The 20,628-nt window shown below is 38.2% G+C and overlaps 1 protein-coding gene across 2 annotated transcripts in view; it reads left to right on the plus strand.

Moving 5' to 3' along the window:
• rgs12b (regulator of G protein signaling 12b) overlaps positions 1-20,628 on the plus strand; it is a 73,806-nt gene that overhangs the window by 10,762 nt on the left and 42,416 nt on the right. For both annotated transcript variants that reach the window (XM_053502224.1, XM_053502225.1), the window contains exon 4: positions 9,210-9,320. In XM_053502224.1, coding sequence (XP_053358199.1) covers positions 9,210-9,320 — 111 coding nt within the window. The remainder of the gene's footprint in view (positions 1-9,209; positions 9,321-20,628) is intronic.

Below are 20,628 nucleotides of genomic sequence, written 5' to 3' on the forward strand. Positions count from 1 at the left end.
ATAGTCACCAAGAGCATAAAGGCGGGACTAAAATCATTGTTTTTTTTCCCAATAAAGCATGTTAATGTTTGTTAATTATTATTATTTTTTGCCAGTCCAAAGTGTATAGATAATGTACTGTATAGATAATGCTGAATGGTGGCTATAGGCGGTTGAGGCTCTGGGTTTCTGGTCAGAATGTCAGGGGTTCAAGATCTGTCACCCCTGTTGCCACTGTTGGGCCCTTCGGCAAAAAACTTCATGATACAAAGCAGCCACTGCAAGCAGTGATGGTCCTAAGTCCAGTTAGGAAAGGGAAGGGTTGTGACAGGAAGGTCATCGAGTGCAAAACCTGTGCCAAATGATATGATATGGTGACCTATATGATAACGGGAGCAAAGCCAAAGGAAATTGGGCTTATGTGAGCAAGCTTGTGTAAGGTTAAGAATCCCCACCTTCTGCTAAATTATTGATTAAAAAAATTCAGTTACCTTTATGTTGGAGGTTTCTAACCAGTAAAAATACTTAAATCTTAAGTGTTTTAAGTGCAGTTTAAATGACACCGATACCTATGAATCACACCATTTTTTCTGAGATCTCACAATATAAGGACAGCCTTAAATGCCCAATAATTACACTGTGCAATTTACATTTTAATGTCTTAATTATCAATTATCTTAAAATAAGTAAAGTTAAAATGGCATAGCACTTTGAATAACACAGCACTGTAGGACAATAAGCTACGTAAAAACAAGTGAGTACACTGTGATTCGGCTTTATATATATTTTTTAATACACATTTCCTGGCCACATATAATGGCAAAAGGAAATGTCCACACCAACAAGGGCTATTCCCTTAGAGCTGTTTCACTAGGTTTATAAAGAAGCTCAGTCTAGAGCTAAGATGCAGGGAAGCTCTGAAAACGATTAGGATGTGCATCCCATCAGCAGAACAGCTCGACACGTCTGGTTAATTACAGCATTGCCTTATTTACAGACACCTTCAGCTGGCTTTGCTGTGTGCTGGACGATTAACTGGCCATGCCAAGCGTCTAACTTGTTGACACTGAACAGTGTTCATTTTGATTAACCTCCTGGGGTAAAAGTGGTGGGGATGTGGAACTGCAAAGAGGAGTCGCATCGAGAGTTACGGCCATGTTGTGTTTGGAGTGACATGTTTTTCTGGGTTTTGTAGTCGGCCTCTCTGGAGTGAGAGGAGAAAGAGAGCAGAGATAGAGAGACCTAATAGTTTGCTTTGATAGTGCATTGGTATTGTTTTATTAATAGCATGACTACAAGCTAGTGGTAACTGCTTTGGCAGTAAAGCACATTAAGCTGTGGAGCTGTGTGGGAGAGGGCGAGGGAGACTTTGTAAAAGAGCTACCTTCCTGCTGTGCAATGTTATTTTCCCCTCACCATTGAATCTGACGCCAGTAGACTACCTGTGAATGGGAATAAAGGGGAACACGTAGGAAGACAAACAAAGCTGCCGGACGTGGCAGAAGAGAGTAGAGTGAGGGAACAGTTACCTTTGCCCTGTACATACAACATTCTGTAACTGATATCCAATTAAATAAACTTCATTTGGTCTACATAAATGATTATGTTAATTCATTTGTGTTATTTACTTATGTATTAATATAAACTTGGTATTATGTAATGAACGTTTATTTTAGGATAGAATGCAATACCATAATGAAGCCACCGGAGGCAGCAGTGTGCAATGCTGTTTTCAGTCCCACTTTTCTTAAGAAAGCAGGAAAACAGGATGATTGATTTCACTTGCCAGTTGGAGCTGGTATACCCAATACAGAAAAGAATTAATGTCGTTTCAAGATAAGTTCAGGTGACCTCAACTAAGACTTTATGGCATGTTAAAAAAACTATTGCTTATATATAAATCATATTGCACAGATAGAACTTTGAATGACTGGAGCAACGTGAGAACAACCTTTAATATTGACTTTTTTCAGGTAAAAACTTAAAGCCATGCTACAGTACCGTCTGTGTAAACAGGAGCATCTTGATGATGCATGAACTTTAAAAATCATGGCACTCAATAGCTCCTCCTGGGTGAGTGAAATATACCAAATGCTCAATATTATAGCTTCTTATATCACAGCACGCTTCAGGGCATTATTTGAAAATAAAAGCACAGGTACAGTTCCAGCTGTAACACAGAAAACGACAGGTTAATGTTAATGCCCTTGTTGCAGTATGTTACCATTTCTATAGTGACAGATCATAGAGGACAGGGTTTGTGTGGCGAAAGCTTCACTTAAGTGTTCCATATTTTCTTTAAAAAGTTCAAATTTAAATTGTATTTGTCACATATGTACACAATCATACACGCTATAAAATGCAGTGAAATGCTTACTTTATATGACTGTTTGAGACCTAAAATGAAAAGTTATTATAGAATAGAATAGAAGAATTTCACTCCAAAAACATGCATTAGAGATCGAAAGATAGAATTTACTTTAATAATCAATTAAAACAATATGTTTTTTATTTTGGGTTGAAATACACAAATGTACAAAGTTACAGGAAAAATTTAATTAAAATGTATTTTAAACACAACAGGTTTTGCAATGATTTTAAGAATGTGCAAAATGTAACTAAAAACCAAGAGACATAAAAATATAGAAGAGTAAAGATATGATGTGTGGGTATGACTGCAGCAGTAGAATTAACATTATCACAAAGCAGCTTTACACAATCAAAAGAATTAGTTAAGTTTGTATGAAATGTTAATGTGTATGAATTAAAATGATAAGGCTGTCCCTGATGTCCCTGAGAAAGAAGGCGACAGTGGCAAGGAAAAACGCCTGAGATGGCAATAGGAGGAAACCTTGAGAGGAACCAGACTCAATCAGGGAGCCCATCCTCAATTGGGTGATAACGAATAGCTGGGATTGATCTGCAGTCATACTATGTGTTAGAAGGCTGAACACTTAATAGAACAAGAGATGTGTTTAAGTTAATATTGAGTCTAGTTCGTTATTGGAGGCTTGGGTAGGCGTAGGAAAATCTACGTGACCGCAGTCACAAGTCCTCAAGATTGAAACTTGATGATGTGTGTATCAGCCACAATGGTATTGTCCAAATTCCAAATGCATCTTAGCCCCCTTTTTGTGTAAATGAGCGGTGTGCAAAAGTAAGTTAACGTACTGTACTGTGCATAATTCTTGAGCCTCCCCTCATTTTTTTCAGATTTTGCTTACAGAACCAGACTTTCTTGTATTTTGATGTAGTCTTGAGGAACAATTCTCCAGGCGTCCTGAAGGACCTTTTTGGCACACATTTTTGACAGGTTTTTGTCTCTCATTATCAGTCCAGTCCTCATACCTGACCAGTTTCAGAGGAATGTTGTTTGTTAAGCCACACAGTGATCTATGAATCCTTCAAGCTTAATAAAAAACATCTAAAGTAAGGCACGAACCAGTGAGAACGAGGAGCAGATGAGTACTGGTGATGCTAAACGCTGAGTGTTTGGAACAGACAAAAGGGAGAATGAGGTTGGTACATAAACAACTAGTTTTTAAATTGAATCTTTGGGCACTTTGTAGCCAGTCTCAGTAAAACATATGTTCTAATTTCTTTAATTGAATCTACTAATTTAATTTAATGTAACGTAAATAAATGAGGGCTGACTGGGGGGGGGGGGGGGTGTTCACTTTTGAGCAGTACTGTAGGTCTCAGAGATCAAGCATGTGTTATATTCCATCTGAAATAGCCCTCAGATATTGCATTTAAGTCTAAAATCATCTAAAGGTCTAAAAATGACTAAAAAGTGAATTTTGCATGATAGGTCTCCTTTAGCTGGCATGGTGGGTCGAGGGTTTAATTTACAGTCTGGTCAGATTTTTTTTATCTGAACTAAGATAAAACCTTCTTTTTTATCTTTAAGACGTAATCCAGTTAACAATTTTAATAATTAGATTTTTTTCCCTGCCATATTGATTCTTCTATTTTATTGGTTTATCAGAAGCTGCAGATGACCTCTGCAATAAGCCACAGTTTTTATTTGCGCTTTTAAAGCATTGCAACCATCTTACAGAATCCAGACTCATTTTCTGAGTGCTTTGATTTATTGTGGTGTTAATTCTCATGCAAATAAAAACAAACATGATTAGTTAAATATATGCAATAAAATAAATAACTTGCAATACTGCAGTTAAATATCAATGTGAATAAATTGTGAGACATGTTACAATCGTGGTGTGTAGGAACGTAATTACAACATGCTACACATTGTGACCAGGGTGCTGATTTGTCTCAGCATCAGAGGGTTAATCATGGGGGATTCTCCGCTCAAGGCTGGAAACAGTCCTACAGTATGAGCCAACGTGATTACTTTCTCCCTCTCTGTCACAGACACACTGTAATCTCACTTTTGTCTTGTCTTACTTTTAATGAGCAGCTAGTGAGTAGTGATGGCTGTTTGGCTGTGTGTTGTAAAGGAACATTTGTAAAAAGAAGCAATGTGTCCTCTGTCCCTCTTTAGATTTAATGGTCTGCACTGTTTCCTTATATGGTGCGCATCCGTGGACGGGTTCGTCATTCGGTTTGTGTCTGGGTGTCTGTGGCTGGGTTTTGTAGGAACAGAGTGGACTTGAAGCAGATGTTTCCACATTAAATTATATACCAGCAAATACTGTTATTGTTTATAAATAACCTTATCAAGCGGAAAGGTATGATTAAATAAGAGGGACTATCTATATATATATATATATATATATATATATATATATATATATATATATATATATATACAGAGGACATGGATTAACTCAAACTTGGTACGTCAACAGTTTTAACTTGGAGTAATTTGGGGAACTCGAACACAGACACACTTTATAAAAAGGAACAAGGTTGTATTTAGAAAAGTCTTGGTTAAACAATAAATGCATATCATCTCTATTATGCATTTGCAATGACACAAACTCAAAAATGGAGATCACAACCGTGATTCCGAAAGCGTTACCATGAATTCAGTGGTTAGTTCCTGAACTGTACTTTCATTCCTTCAAACCATTCCTGTGCAATTGAGCCTTATTCTCAAGACACAATGGATCTTCTATGCACCATGTCTCCTTGTACACTGCTGGGCTAAAAAAAGCACATGTTTTGTTTAACCTCCTTGTTCTTTGATACAGTGCAAAATGTGGTGATCAATTCTTGTGTGAAAACATTCCTCAGGCTCCCAGAACCACTAATTTGAGTCCTGAAAAATGCCTATGCCAGCATGGAAGAAAAACTTCATTAGATGTGATACCCTGGTTATTCAGTACATTCAGGTCATCAACGGACTTCATTTTATTGCCACATAATATTGCTGAGTCTAGCCCTGACCAACAGAAGCAACCCCAGATCATACTGTAACACTGCTTCCAAAGGCTTGTACAGTGGGCACTGTGCATGGTGAGTGCATTGTTTTATGTGCTTCGCTCTGGAATAGGATCAATCGGAAGTCATCACACCAATCTTTGACTCCCTAGCAAATAGCTTGTTTACAATCACATGGCAATTATGTTTGACAACAAGATGAAGAAATTCCTTATATCCAGATATCTTTGATGTGATTGGTAAGTTGTGAAGAGGAGTGATTTTAAAACAGAATTGAAAGGCATGTCTGTTATCATGGCAGAAGATTGAAGTAACTCAGTTTTTCTCACGTGCACTGCACTGAATTGTGTGCAACATTTTGCATATTTTTGAACTTCCCCTCATACCCTGCTATGATTGGCTGAGGTGTCAAATGAAACCTTCACCATTAAGCTTCAGCTACATTCGATGTTCTTCTATAATCCTACAGGTGGCGCTCTTTAAATATTCACACATTGGCATCCTGTGTGGTAGGAGGAAATTCATTGCCACGTTTAAATGTACCAAATGTAAATGTTACCATGACATTTTTTTTTTTATTCTGATACTAAAAGAAGAGCAATTCAAATCAAATTAAAACTCGGGTATCGAGACAATATCGTATCGAGAGGTCCCTGGTGATTCCCATTGCTAGTCATCTTCATTTTAACAGTCTCTTTATTTGTTCGCTGTGCTTGATTCAGGCCTAGACTTAGACCTACAATATGGTTTACCTTTTTTATTTTGGGTGGGGCCTGGCTGTAAACATCAGCTGTATGCACTAATACATATATTAGTATTATTTATTTGTATTAATGTGTTAATATTAATACTTATACAACAACCATACACACTACCAGTCAAAAGTTTGGGCACACTTCCTAATTCCAGGGTCTTTCTTGATCTTTTTTTCTTTCTACATGTTAAAACGGTGCTGAAGGCATCCAAAATATGCAGTAATCTCCTTTTCAGGTGTCTGCTGCTTATAGTGTGTAAAGCCTACATTATGGATCTAACCTGAGGTGCTGTAAATTTGTGATTTCGAGGCTGGTAACTCTAAATGAACTCGACCATTTCTAATAATAAATTATTTAATGAAATGGGTCAAATAAATGCAATTATTAAAATAAGTTAGGTTAAAGAAATTTGTATCTCTAATTAAAAAAGAAACGAAAAATATCCAAAACACAACCATAAAACGCAGCTCGGCATTAGTATTGTTTATGTAAACTGATCCAGTGTATTTATCTAAAAAGGCGATTGGTTCCTCATCTGAAGCATGAAAGAGGCGAGGAAAAACCCTGTCTGTGGATGATTATGGATGTCTATTCACTTCTTCTTACCTCTTTCACTCATTCTCTATACCACTTATCTATATAAATAAAAGAGAGGTTTTGTTTTTACATTGGTCTTTCAGTAATATCTTTACGTTTCATACAGTTCAGATTCCAAAAATCTTTTTTTAGGTTTTTAACTTTCTCTTCTTTGATTCGTGCTCTGATTAATTAACAGGGAGTGTATTTGGCTGACGAAAGGACTACATCTTGGCGTAAACAAGGCGTAAGATCATCAACCTTATGTTAAGTTAGGCAGAGTTCAGCTGTAGTGCAGAGAGTTCAGCTGTACAGAAAGACAGACAGACATGTACATGGACTTAAACCTGAAATAATATCACTAATTACATTACAGCTAATCAGCTTATTTTTTAGCTTTAACCTTTTATCTATTTCTACAAATTGTTTTCCTATTAAAGACGGTTACTAATGCTGGTCCTGAATAGCGGGGCAGGAGACCTGGAGCCTATCCCAGGGGACTCGGAGCATTAGGGGGGTACACCTGGGATAAGGAGCATGCATACAGTATGCTCACACACTCATTCACACACTATGGGTAATTTAGAAAACGCCAATTAAACTAGTCTGCATGTCTTTGGTCAGTGGGACTCTCTATTCAAGAGATTTATGTTATAACAAAATTCAGCACAAGAAGTTTATTGCTAGCAGTACACAGTAGCAACGAACATAAACACAGCTCACACTCATTTTGTTATCAGCATCGGTGTTGATTAGGTCCAAAAACATTTATGCTTGTACTCAGTCTTGGAAAAGCAGGACTGATTCACCAACTGTTGCATCTACAGATTTAATTCCTTAATTGGATATTGGTTTTGTTATCACTCGCTTATACTCCTTATAAGCTGGAGTTTCTAGAAAGCCTGAGCTAAAAATACCTCTTGATTCACAGTGTGATGGGTTCCCCGCTGCGCTTTGGTTCCCGCTTAACATTTCTACCTCTATCTTTGGGAGCTTTTTTCCTCACCCACTGTTACCCTTGGCTACCTCACCAGGCAATCTGCACAGCAAAAATACGAACTTTTACGATTTTATTTACTTTCATTTTGCATTAAACTCTTCCAGCTGTTTGAACAGCTGTCTTCAAACACAGAAAAAGGATGAATGAACAGTGAACACAAGGTGTGCAGTTATAAAACAGATTTCTTTTTAACTATTACTGTATTTACACATTTATAGACTCATTGCCTCGTTATCTTAACATTCTTACGTCTGCACCAGCATAGTCACGCACTCTGTAAACCCTACCAATGCCAAATGGCGGAGATGAGCACTCAAGGCTAGATTATAGGAGACACACTTAAACCCTTCAGTGTGTGTTTGCTTCTGTGTGTGTGTAAGGCTCAGGGACAGGGTCTGAAGACGGGCAGTAGAGAGCTCTCAGCGTATCCAGGCAACACAGGAGACCATCTGATTAAACACTCCTCAAATCAAACTTGACGCACTCGCTGCTTGAGATCTGCTCTTGTCTGTGTGTCTGTCTATCTGCCAGGCTTCTTAGTGTCATATAGCTTTCATTGTTCGGACACATAGTGCCATGTCAAATTGGCGGTTCTTTACCTTTTTAGTCCTGGATGAGCATATTGTGTTTAACTAAACTCCCAACTCTGAATATATACACTACTTTATATTGGCAAAAGTTTTCGCTTGTCTGCCTTCGCATGATGTCGCATGAACTTGAATAACATCCAATTCTTAATCCCTAGGGATTGATATGATGTTGGCTGACAATTTGCTGTTATAACAGGTTTAACTCTTCTGGGAAGGCTTTCCACAGGGTTTACGAGTATGTTTATGGGAATTTTTAAGCATTTTTCCAGAAGCGTGTTTGTCAGGTCAGACACTGATATTGGACACGAAGAACTGGCTCTCAGTTTCCACTTAAATTCATTCCAAAGGTGTTCTGTCGGGAGAGTCAAGTCCTCTCTCAAGTCAAGTCCTTCCACACCAAACTCACTTATCCATGTCTTTATGGCCCTTGCTTTGTGCACTGGTGTATAGTCATGTTAGAACAGGAAGGGGGCATTCCCAAAAGTTGGGAGCATAAATTAGTCCTAAATGTCTGGGTTTGCTGAAGTATTAAGAGTTCCATTTACTGGAAGTAAAGAATAAACCAACTTCAGGAAACGACCAGTAACTCAGAACGATCAGACCATAAGGCAGTTTGTTATTTTCCTGTAACAGCACTCCTTGTCATGGGCTTTTTCATATATAAAATTGTCCACTATTTTTAAACGCCACTATTTACAAATTTGTCCAAAGAAGTAAAAATCTAACTCTTTTAAAATGTGAAAGTTTGAGGACTGTTGAGTTAATCATCACTTTCAGTTTTTTGTGTTTATTATTTTTGTCTCGTAAATTTGCTGTTAACTGTAAAAGTATGTGTTTGTTTTAATATGCATCTAAACGCCTGTATACATTCTTTTAAGTCTGCCTTGTTCTTGTTGTGACTTTTGCTAATTTTGTGTGTGTGTGTGTGTCTGTGTGTGTGTGTGTGTGTGTGTGTGTCAGGGTGGAAGGTTCCGGGGCGTTACTATGGGATTTCCCCAACGCTCATCTGGGAGAAGATCGTTCGGCCGGTCCAAACGCCTTAGTATGTCTCACTCACTGGACGACCTTGAGGTAACACACACCAAAATCACACACCACATAGACAGTCACAAAAAAACAACACATTTTGTAAATCTACAAAACATATACCAGAAATATGCGCCACAACAATACAATAAGAGATCACAAAAGAAACACACAGTCTCAAGGCGGACCCACAAAACATTCAGATTACAAAAATACACCCTACAATAGAACCGCTGCAACAATGTAACACTTGTTTCAAACTACAGACACCCCGCTTACTGGGGCAGTCATCCTCTTTTCCTTCTATAAGGTGTCTATCTGTTCATCTGTGCATCCTTTTTCCTAAAGTCTGCTGGAAATGTGATGTTATCTGGCATGGACAGGGGTGATTATATAAAGCATGAACTCCAGACAGAGAGCGAGTCTGTTTCCTCTCAAAGTGATCCGTCACACAGAAACTCTTTCCCTCTGTCAGCTTCTTCTATTCCACACATCCTTAAATATCTGCAGAAATAAGACATCATGACCTTTTTCATCCCTTATAGACATCCCCCATCCCCCCACGTCTCACATACTCACACACAGAAACACGTGAGTTTAAATTTAGACCTCAGCAGTCAGCCGCGTCGCTGCCCGTGTGTTTGTCGTGACGTATACACGTGTGATTCCAGAAGAAGCACACGAGCGTGGTGATGGCAGGTCGCCATGGCGACCGAGGAGGCAGAAAGGAGGTGGTGCAATCTCTTGTTCGTATGATACATTTCTACAGCGACGGCAAAGCGCTCCCATTATTTCTCCCTGCGTTCTGAACGATAACAGTCACGCAGAGATCGCTGTAGGAAGATGTCCATTTATTCTTTGGCAAGCATTTATATCCAGGACGGCTTCAGTGCGGCAGTGAGCTGTTGGAATACGTGACACAAACGCACACGTACACTTGTTCACACTTCAGCAGGACCTGGTTCCACGCAGAAACTGGCTTCCAAGGAGTAAAACTTGGACCGTGTGCAAGGTTCAGTAATTGGCACAAGTTATGGAAATTGTACATAGGTTAATGTTGTGCATCTCTCTCTCTCTCTCTCTCTCTCTCTCTCTCTCTTTCTAACACACACACACCTACTCACATAACTGTAGAAACTTTTAAATAGCAAAACAGACATACTTAAAAGCCAACATTGCCATCTCAATGATCCGTTGTAATGAAGACTAACAGGTGAAAATGGCTTAGTATGGAAAAAGGTTTTGATGAATAAAGTAGACCTAATGTCATAAACCAGGGTTGCCAGGTTTCAAGATTTAAAGAACTTTATTAATTATCCCAGTGGGAAATTGCTTAAACATTCTGACATTAAACATTCTACAACATTTCCATCAAACTACTAAGGCTATGTTCACATTACACACATTACAGCCACATTAACATGATCACCACAGTGCACACACATTCCTGTTCATCATACATTATCCATACCATAACTCCTTTTTCCCCTTCCAGAATATCTTAAATTAGAAAGAGTTCTCTACATCATGGACATAGTGTCTGCACTGTCATATTTAATTTGCATTATTTGCTATAAAACAACCCTTCCTGCTGCTCATCTTCTATTTCATAAAACGAGCATGGGGCAGCATGGTACCTGCCCCAGCTGCCTCTATTACCACGTGTTGTATTTCTTGTCTCTTCCACCACCATACAGTAAGACTTTAGTCTTTTTTTTCTTTCTCCCTCCAAAAATTTTATTAGCATTAGAGTTGTTTGTTGTATGTTTTTTTAAAACCCAAACCTTTAAAGGGAAAGTGGATTTCCTCTGAGTTTTCCTCAATCCGAATTGTCTCAGATTATTTCTGCAACAGCAAAACACCTATTAGTTCATCAAGACTAGAGCATTAACGAACAACTCGTTATAATCACAATTACAGTCACACATGTCCATTATGCTGCAGTGACGGGACCATGATTAGATCAAGATTTCTGCTCACATGCATGGACGTGAGGAACAAGCTTATGGGATATCATCCATTACTCATAATCATTTAAAAATTTGCACACATATTGTACAGTTTATGACGTATGTTTGTATGTACGTGCGTGTGTGTGAGAGCGTGTGCGCGGCTTGATAAGATCAAACTCTTGCTGGTTTCCGCTGCTGGGCGTTTGCCACAAACAGAGGCCTGTGTAGGCAGAGATTGTTGTGGAAAGGGTCAGGATGGGACTGAGGAGATCATTGAGCACTAGAGCTGTGAATCATAGGTAGACTTTTTATTTCATCCGATTCAATTTTGGGGCACTGTCATTTACAATTCCATTCGATTCAATAGCGCAAAACTTTTTTTTTTTTGGTTTTATTTTGAGTAGCAACACTGCCTGGCCAAAAAAAGGCCCCATTACAGAAGCGCCAAAATATTGGACTGCGTCAAGCAAAGAAAACAACTAAGGAGATTAGAAATTACTGGAACTGGGTTAAGAACCCTTCAACACATTATCAGAACCAGGAAGGATAGTGCTAAACCTAAAAATTATGAATGGAGTTTACTTGGTGAAGTTGCATTAGTAAAAAAATCAACAGTAGAATCCATAGCTATGTTTAATAGCGAAGGTAAGAGCACATCATTTGATGAGAACTGAAACCCAGGAGCTACGTTCAAAATAATGTTTTACAATATTGCCTCAATACAATTCAAATCATAACCGTTTACATCAACACTGATCTGGTAAAATGTGCTTTTACATGCTTAATTAGAATATACATAGACTTGCGTTTACACAGTGGTTCTGCCTGCAGGGAAGCATTTAATCTGCTGAAAATATAACAGAAGAAGTAGAATTTTTCTGCAACTATGAAGTTTCTCCCGCAGATTCCTCCTTCTGTTTTATGATTAGTTAGAGGCATTCAGTCTCATCTGATTGGTTGGATGCTCTACTGCATATAAAATGGTGAGCTAATCAGCCTGAGGAATGGATGAGAGAGTTGTTCCGAAGCAACATTTCCCTTCCCGAAACTCATCAAGTCACTTAATGTTACCCCGGCTTGGAGCAAATATATATATGTAAAAAAATAGAGCCGTTCCCAGAAAAGACACACAGTCAGATTAAGTGCTTACATGGTTAATACTCACCTACTGAATGGATTATCAAAGGTTTATAGTTTATACTACCCTCTTTGTCGAGTCAGATCGGGTGAGGCTGTCCCATGATGCATTTTTAATTTTGATTTGGCTATTATTCAGATTATCAGTGGAACATTTGGGTCCATGTCAGCGCACCTAGTGATTTAAATAAAGATGGAATGCAATGTCTGTTCACGTTGAATATTTTTGTGACGGTACTAAATTGTAGCTATTAACCTCAACCACTTTGATGATTTGGGTGGAGAAAGGATTAGAGGTTCGTCATGGCAGGATTGTTTTCACACAGATGAATGCTTCCGAGCCAGTTTAGCAGCTTGCGTTTGAACAAGAAAAAATAAAATAAAATCCAAAATGCACAACATGAACGTGTGTGAAGTGTGAAAATCTGATCTTTAAGAGTGAAGATGAAACACGGCTTTTATCTAAAGTGTTACTGCTTTGAATTTTCAATTTAGGCTCATTTAGAATTTGCCGTCTTTCCAACTACCATTAAACTATAGCATATGGTAAGCTTTAGTTCTCACACTTGTTCTCACACCATGGCATCTCCTTTGCCTTCCGACCTTGTGGTTGCTTAATCACTATTTCTCAGTGATAAAGCAACATGAAGGATGATGATACTGACATGTAAACAAAGCCTGGTTTGTGTAAAAAAGAGCACAGTAATTGTTATGTGTGTGGGTGTCTGTATATGTGTGTGTGTGTGTCTCTGTGCTCAATCGTAATGAGCATTGAACAGCATTTTGTTCGTTCTTGTTAGCGAAGGACTTCGTGTCCACACACAGACATACAAACACTCTAATGACTGCCCTGTGGTGAAACACCCTCATGCTGTCGCTCTCTCTCTCTCTCTTACAAGCTAGTTCACACACACACACACACACACACACATAATTACTGTCTCTTAGAAAGTACATGATCATACACAGTGCACTGTGAAAAGTAAAAGCACACAGACACAAATTAAATGTTAATGAAACAAACCGCTTAAATTCCGACACACTAACAGCTCTGAATATCCAGCAGACACACACACATACAGTACACACAGCTCAGGGTTTCTCAGGGTAACCAAACAGACAGCCAATCTGACTGCTCAGCCATGATGTGGGATAGTGTTTATCTAATGAGAGAGGGCATCCCGGTGCCCACGCGCCAAGCTCCTGAGTCGCTCATGCTCTCTGAGTCTTGCTGTAATGACTCTGTTTCTTGTCTCAAACAAACTGACAGCCTACAAAGCTCAGACTTCATTTCTGTTTCACACCAGTAACAAAATGACAAGCAGACATTCATTCCCTGAGCAAGCTGGCGACATTAAACAGCGACAAGTGACAGGACGAGAAATGACATTACATATATATCTTTTATAATATTTATGCAAATCACATATGGTAAAGTTCGTAAAGTCTTCTAGTAGTTTTTTTATAAAACCTTTTTTTTTTTTTACTTGTCAGAGATATTTCTAAATAGTTTATAATACTAGTAAAAAGTTCTAGTAACCAACTAGAAAAATGTAGTTGGTTCAGAAAAACATTCGTATCTACAAAAGTGTAGAAGGTGACACACTAATGTAAACTACAACTGACTTGAAATCAAAGTTGCATCAGAAGCAATCAACAGTAGAAATCAGAGTTCTGTTAAATAGTGAAAGTAAGACCTTTTCCATATGCATACAAGGTGATGAGAACTGACCAGCTTGGAACTAAACAGCTGCATGGCCATAAGAAAACCACTTGTTTGTGAGACTCGTTATAAAAAGCGTTTAAATTCCTCAAGAGCAAAGAGATTGGACTTTGACACAATGGGAAAAGATCATGTGGTCTGTTAGGTTCAGATCGGCCCGATTCCATAGTGATGAGTGCATTAGGGTAAATAGGAAAGCGCATGAAGCGATGCATAGTGCTCCCTGTACAAGTACTCTCGTACCCCGTACTCAGGGTTGCTTCAGCTGGTCAAGTCTAGGCTCAACAGCGTGATGTGGCAAATAAATGAGTTTTTCCTTGACTAATGATGCAGACATTTTGCAGGACTCTACCTTTGGAAAAGTGGTTCTGGGAGCGTGAGAAATTGAGTGAACTAGCCACCACATTGCATTTAATTTATTTTATTTTTCTATTGTTGTTGTTTTGCCAGACTGTGTAGATACACCAAAAGTCAGATCGGAATCTATAAAGATGTATAAAATGTTGATATGTAAGTTGGAAGCGTAGATTTTTGGTATAATGCTTGAAGGAGAACACATTGGAAGATTAAAGGTTGCATTGATTGCAAGTGTTGAATTTGCATTTGGTAGCTATTCATGGGAACTCTTGATATGAAGTCCAAAGAGATTTTGATGCAATTGAAGGAGGTTATCATTAGGCTGAAAAAAAAAAAAACCTTATCAGAGAGATAGCAGAAAAGTTGGAAGTGGCCAAGTACACAGTTTGGTTCAGAAAAGAAAAAAATGAACTAGGGAGTGAACAACAACGAAAGCCCACGGAGTGGTAGAAAGTTTTTTGTCAGAGCCATGACCTGACTGCCTGCTTCATTTCTGAAACTCCAGCCCCCCAGGAACTCCTTTAATGGCCCAAACATTTGAAGATCACATTGGAGTTAATAATGATTGTATGCACAATTCCCACAGACTGTTGGACGCAAGTTATCAGTCAGTATTTCAGATTAAGTGTTAATCTTGATGTTCATGGTAACAACTGCACTGACCTTCGAGCCACCTTGGCAGGGATCAGGGATCATTACTGATGATGTGACTGTTGACATAAGTAGCAGGAGGGGTTTTAAAGTGAAAACTGATTCACAGTGCAGATGGATAATGATCCAAAACTTACTTATTGAGAGCAACTCAAATACCGCTTAAGGCAAGAAAATAAAATGTTCTTAAAGGGCAAAGTCAGCCACTTGACCTTAGTCTTAATTTTTATAATTGTTCGTTTGAAAAGTGTTAATTTTCTTATTAAACCCATTGACATTATACGAAAAATCTTAAGTAAAATCACATCTTAATTGCTTCATGTCAAATTCATTGTGGTGCTATATAGAGGTAAAATTGGGTTAATATATAAAGTAACATTTTAAATTATAATGTATATTTACCCTACAATATAATATTATATAATATACTGTATAATAACATTTAATAAACTGTCATGTATAATGGGTACAATCATTTATTTATTGGAGCTTATAAACAGCTGCAGAGATGAGAGATAGTAAATACTCCTGGTACTTGTCCCTCGCTAGTGTGAATGCAAAATCTAATCAAACCAAATTAAATGTGAGCAACATGACATGCAGTTAACTTTTAAAGTAAAATTAAAATATCTGTATATATCCTTATAAAGGCATGTTTCTTTTGTAAATAAGAGGCATGTTTTTCCTGATTCCCCAGAACAGAATGATGATATATATACGAACTTGCAAGTTTATGAATAATAATGTAGTTTGGAAGACAGCCGTCTTGCGCTTCCTCGCTGTGCAAAATCTTGCTCTGTCCCCCAGGGTGACATCGATCATCTCGTAAAATGCTGTTTACTATTTTTAGCAAGCGATGGAAAGAGAAGTTGAGTGTAGAGAGGTGGTGTGTGTGTGTGTGTGTGTGTGTGTGTGTGTCCATTTTACTGTTCTGGCTCAGTCAGGTGACTGGATTCTCCTGCATGTTGTAGCAGATACAGAGCCATGAAGGCTGTCGTTATTTCAAGGTTTTTGCATTCAAGTGTGTACAATTTATTCATGCGTCATTATTTTTAATTAGCATTAAATATGTTGTTGAAAAATTTTGGATCACCACCTGTGTACCTGCTCAGCCAATCATGTACCAGCAGGGTAATGTATAAAATTATACAGATACAGAAAGCAATAGGCTTCTGTCTGTTCCTGTTTCAATCCGCAGGCTATCATTGACTGATTCATAATTGTTTTCTTCTGTAGTTTTCTTTTGTACTCTTTATAATAATTTAAAAAGGTAATCAGGCAAATGCTATTAGCTGCTAAACAAAATGACAAATCTGTAGCCTGGCAGCGTTTTCTATTTCTCTTAGACGTTAACAGCATAGTGGATAAAGATCTTTGTTATCCCAGAGATTTTCTCAGCTTAAACACATAGACATTCTACTTTAACAACTTGCTATGCAAACTCATTCAGTTTAGGTGTGTTATACAGTCCATGCTAAAAGTATTGGAACAGCAAGGTCAATTCTGTCGTTTTTGCTTTACACCTGGGCTTTTCCTGAGAAAAAAATGAATATGAGACGATAAATCAAAATTTTAACTTTCAAATGTCTTCAGTGTAAGAAAGAATTAATCTTGCCGTTCCAATATTATTAGAGTGTCCTACTGTAAATGAACATTTTGTTTAATGTTGTGTTGTAAATGCAGTGTTAAGATGTATCTTAAGAAACAGGTCTGCTGTCAAAAGCAATTAGTTACTGAACATACCTAGAGCTTTTTGTACATCTTTTTGGATCACAACTGATTACAATAATTACTTTGTTTAAAATAAATGTCACAAATATATTTCATTTCTGTGTCTTCTCAGCTCATTACGTTTTTCGAAGTTAAACCCCCTGTATAACATAAATTATACAACAGTTACTTCCGGGTTTATACTAGGAGTAAAACAGTTATAGGTCATTTTCTGAAGCTGTCTGTCAATGGTGGCTCTTGTTGCACTGACTCCAGCCTTACTTCAGTCCTTGTGGCAGTCACCAAGTTCAGCTTTTCTTGACAATCTTCTTTAGGCTGTGGTCATCCATGTTGCTTGTATACCTTAACCTTCCGCACTTCTCCTTTTTAGTCATATTTGCCTGAATATGCTTGAAAACAGCACAGTGTGAATAACCAGCTCTTTCGGTGATGACCTGGAATTTACCCTCCTTGTGAAGGGAGTCAGTGATCATCTTCTGGACAACTGTCAAGTCACCAGTCCTTCCCATGTGTGTACTGAACTAGACTAAAAGATGCACAGTGTTTATACTGTATGAATAGTAATTTACTTAATCTTTAAATAAAATTAAATATTTCAATATTTTAATATACTGGATATCTGATTTTCATGAACTGCAATCCATGAACATTAAAATTAAGACAAAAAAGGCTTTAAAAATTTCTTACATGTTAGGATTATAGAAAATGTTTTGGATTCAAACTGCAAAATTCTTCCTGGCAGCCACAGAATACACACGCACGCACGCGCACGCACACACACACACACACACACACACACAAACCTTGCTGCGGTCTTCATGTTCTGCTCAGTGGGGAGGAGAACATAATGCTGGGACTTGCTGAAGAATGTAGAGCTTCATAATTCTACTCACACCTCTGACACATGTCAGATAAGTGACTCATACACACACACACACACACACATATATATGTGGGGGGGGATCGTAATATATGTTTTATGTATTAATTTATACACAAAGTCACCATTTTAAGCTTTAGAATGATTGGGAGGCTTTATAAAAACGCAACACAAAAATATAAAAATGTCTAACATTAGTTGTAAGTCATCTTTTCAACTTAAACATGTGAAAATGCTGGTAGCTAGATTAATTGCTTGCACACTCGATCTTCAACTCTTCACCTAGTAATTCATGTCATTGTCTAAGCAGCCAATTATGTAACAGGAGCGCAGATAGGCCAGACGCTTCATGTAATGTTCACATCAGACATTAAAATGGAAATGATTTAATCTGAGTGATTTTGACCATGGCATGAATGTTGGTGCCAGACAGGCAGTTTGAGTATTTCTTTAACTGCTGATCTCCGGGGATTTTCACACTCACCAGTCTCCAGACTTTACACAGACATAGCAATAAAAAAAAATGTTTCCGGTGAGTGGTGGTTCTGCAGACAGAAACGCCTTGTTGGTGAGGGAGGTCAACAGAGGAAGGCCAGACTGGTTCACGATAAAAGAAAGCCTACAGTAACTCAGACAGCCATTTATACACTTCTGATGAGCAGAAAAGCATCTCAGAATGTGCAACATATCAAACCTTAAAGTGGATGTGTTACAAGTGCAGAAGATCATGACAGGTTCCACTTCCGTCAGCTAGGAACAGAAAGCAAAGGCTGCAATAGGCATAGGCTCTCCAAAGCTGAAAAGATGAAGACTGAAGCAAAATATATTTAGCCTGGTCTGATAAAGCTTGATTTTTGCTAAGGCACTCTTTGTCAGATGGTAGGGTCAGAAATTGGTTCCTACAGCGTAAATTCATGGACACAACCTGCCTTGTGTTAACAAGTCAGGTTCGTGGAAGTTGTGTAATGGTGTAGTGAATGTTTTCTTGGCACATTTTGCACCCATTAGTATCGATCAGTCATCTCTTAAATGCCTCAGTCTATCTGAATGTTGTTGCTGAACATGTGCATCCCTTCATGGCCATGTTACACAGCCAAAGTCATCTTAACCTGCTTTTATGAAAACGACAGCATTCTTCTTTTTCTTTTCTAGTTAGCGAATCTGAATCCAACTGAACAACTTTGTTTGAATGTTCGAATAGCAGAAAACCTAAATCTGCACCTAAAAATCTGGAGGAATTTTTTAATGCCATTACATCAACAAGTAGTAAATCTCAAAAGAATATTCCCATCAACTTGTGGAAATAAATTACTTATTTGGTCATGAGTGTAAAAATTCGTATTTCAGCAATAAGTGTTGACTGGATGTTAAGGTTCAGTCACGTGCTGTGACACTTCCATGAGGTATGTGCATGAACACAGCTTATTTTACTGACAAGCTGCCAGAATGCATCACTGTGTTCAACTGTTTGGTACACACACTTGCATGAGTGTAAATAACTGAAGAGAGAAATAAATCTCCCCATTGTGTTTGCATCAAGATTTAGTACAAACAGGATTAAGTACAATCTGCAGTGATGAAAACCCAAATATAACTACTGTAGGCCTACAACAAATGATTATCTTACTTATCGATCAATCAATTTATCTTAATGTCAAGCAAATCAGACTTCCCACAACTCCACAAACATGCAATGCTTTTATTCACAGAAGTGCAAACAGCAGCATCTTCTTAATGAAACGTATACTCAGACAATGTAATGTATGGACATACTGTTTATCAAAGCAAAGTTTTCATACTGTATGTGTTATATGTCCACTGATCAGCTATAAATTACAAAGTATTAACATTAAAACTACCTAGATTTTAGGTTCCTCTTGAGCCAACAGCTCTGACACCTTGGGGCACGGAGTGATGGATCCTTTGAGTGCCGTGGCTTGTGGAATGGGCTTATTTGTCCAGCGTGTGTCATGGGTACTTGATCAAATTGTGGCCTTGGGGGTTTGGCTGCTTTGGACTTTTTGCTTGCTGGGCCCCGTGCATGGCATGCTGTGGTGCACTGGATGTTCTGGTACCTTTCTGTCATGGCCGGCATTGGGTTTCTTCGGCACTGTGTGCTGCATTGACTTTTCTATGTTATTAGATCAGACGAGTTGACCCTTAGTTGCCGTGGGCATAAATGAGTCTTGGGTGCCCATGATCTTAGTTTACTAATTTACTGGTGGATAATTGATAATTAGTGTTATTCACACTGTTATGTTATAGTGTTAATTTTATAGCTGATCGGTGTGTAGTCACAAAACATACTGTATGTATAGTACCTATTTCCATATATATTCCTAACATTACATAATGTAAAAATGATATGCGAGCCATACAGTGGGGTAAAAAAGTATTTAGTCAGCCACCAGTTGTGCAAGTTCTCCCACTTAAAAAGATGAGAGAGGCCTGTAATTTTCATCATACTGTAGGTATACCTCAACTATGAGAGACAAAATAAGAAAAATAAATCCAAAATACCACTGTTGCCGATTTGACCTATTCTTGTTGATGTTTTGGGGCTGTCGCTGGGCACCACGGACTTTCAACTCCCTCCAAACATTTTGTATGGGGTTGAGATCTGGGGACTGGATAGGCCACTCCAGGACCTTGAAATGCTTCTTACGAAGCCACTCCTTCGTTGGGGTCATTTTCATGCTGAAAGACCCAGCCATATTTTATCTTCAATGCCCTTGCTGATGGAACAAGATTTTCACTCATATCTCACGATACATGGCACCATTCATTCTTTCCTTTACACGGATCAGTTCTCCTGGTCCCTTTGCGGAAAAACAGCCCCAAAGCATGATGTTTCCACCCCCATGCTTCACAGTAGGTATGGTGTTCTTTGGATGCAACTCAGCATTCTTTCTCCAAACACAA

Source organism: Clarias gariepinus, chromosome 8 (assembly GCF_024256425.1).
Source record: "Clarias gariepinus isolate MV-2021 ecotype Netherlands chromosome 8, CGAR_prim_01v2, whole genome shotgun sequence".
NCBI lineage: Eukaryota > Metazoa > Chordata > Actinopteri > Siluriformes > Clariidae > Clarias > Clarias gariepinus.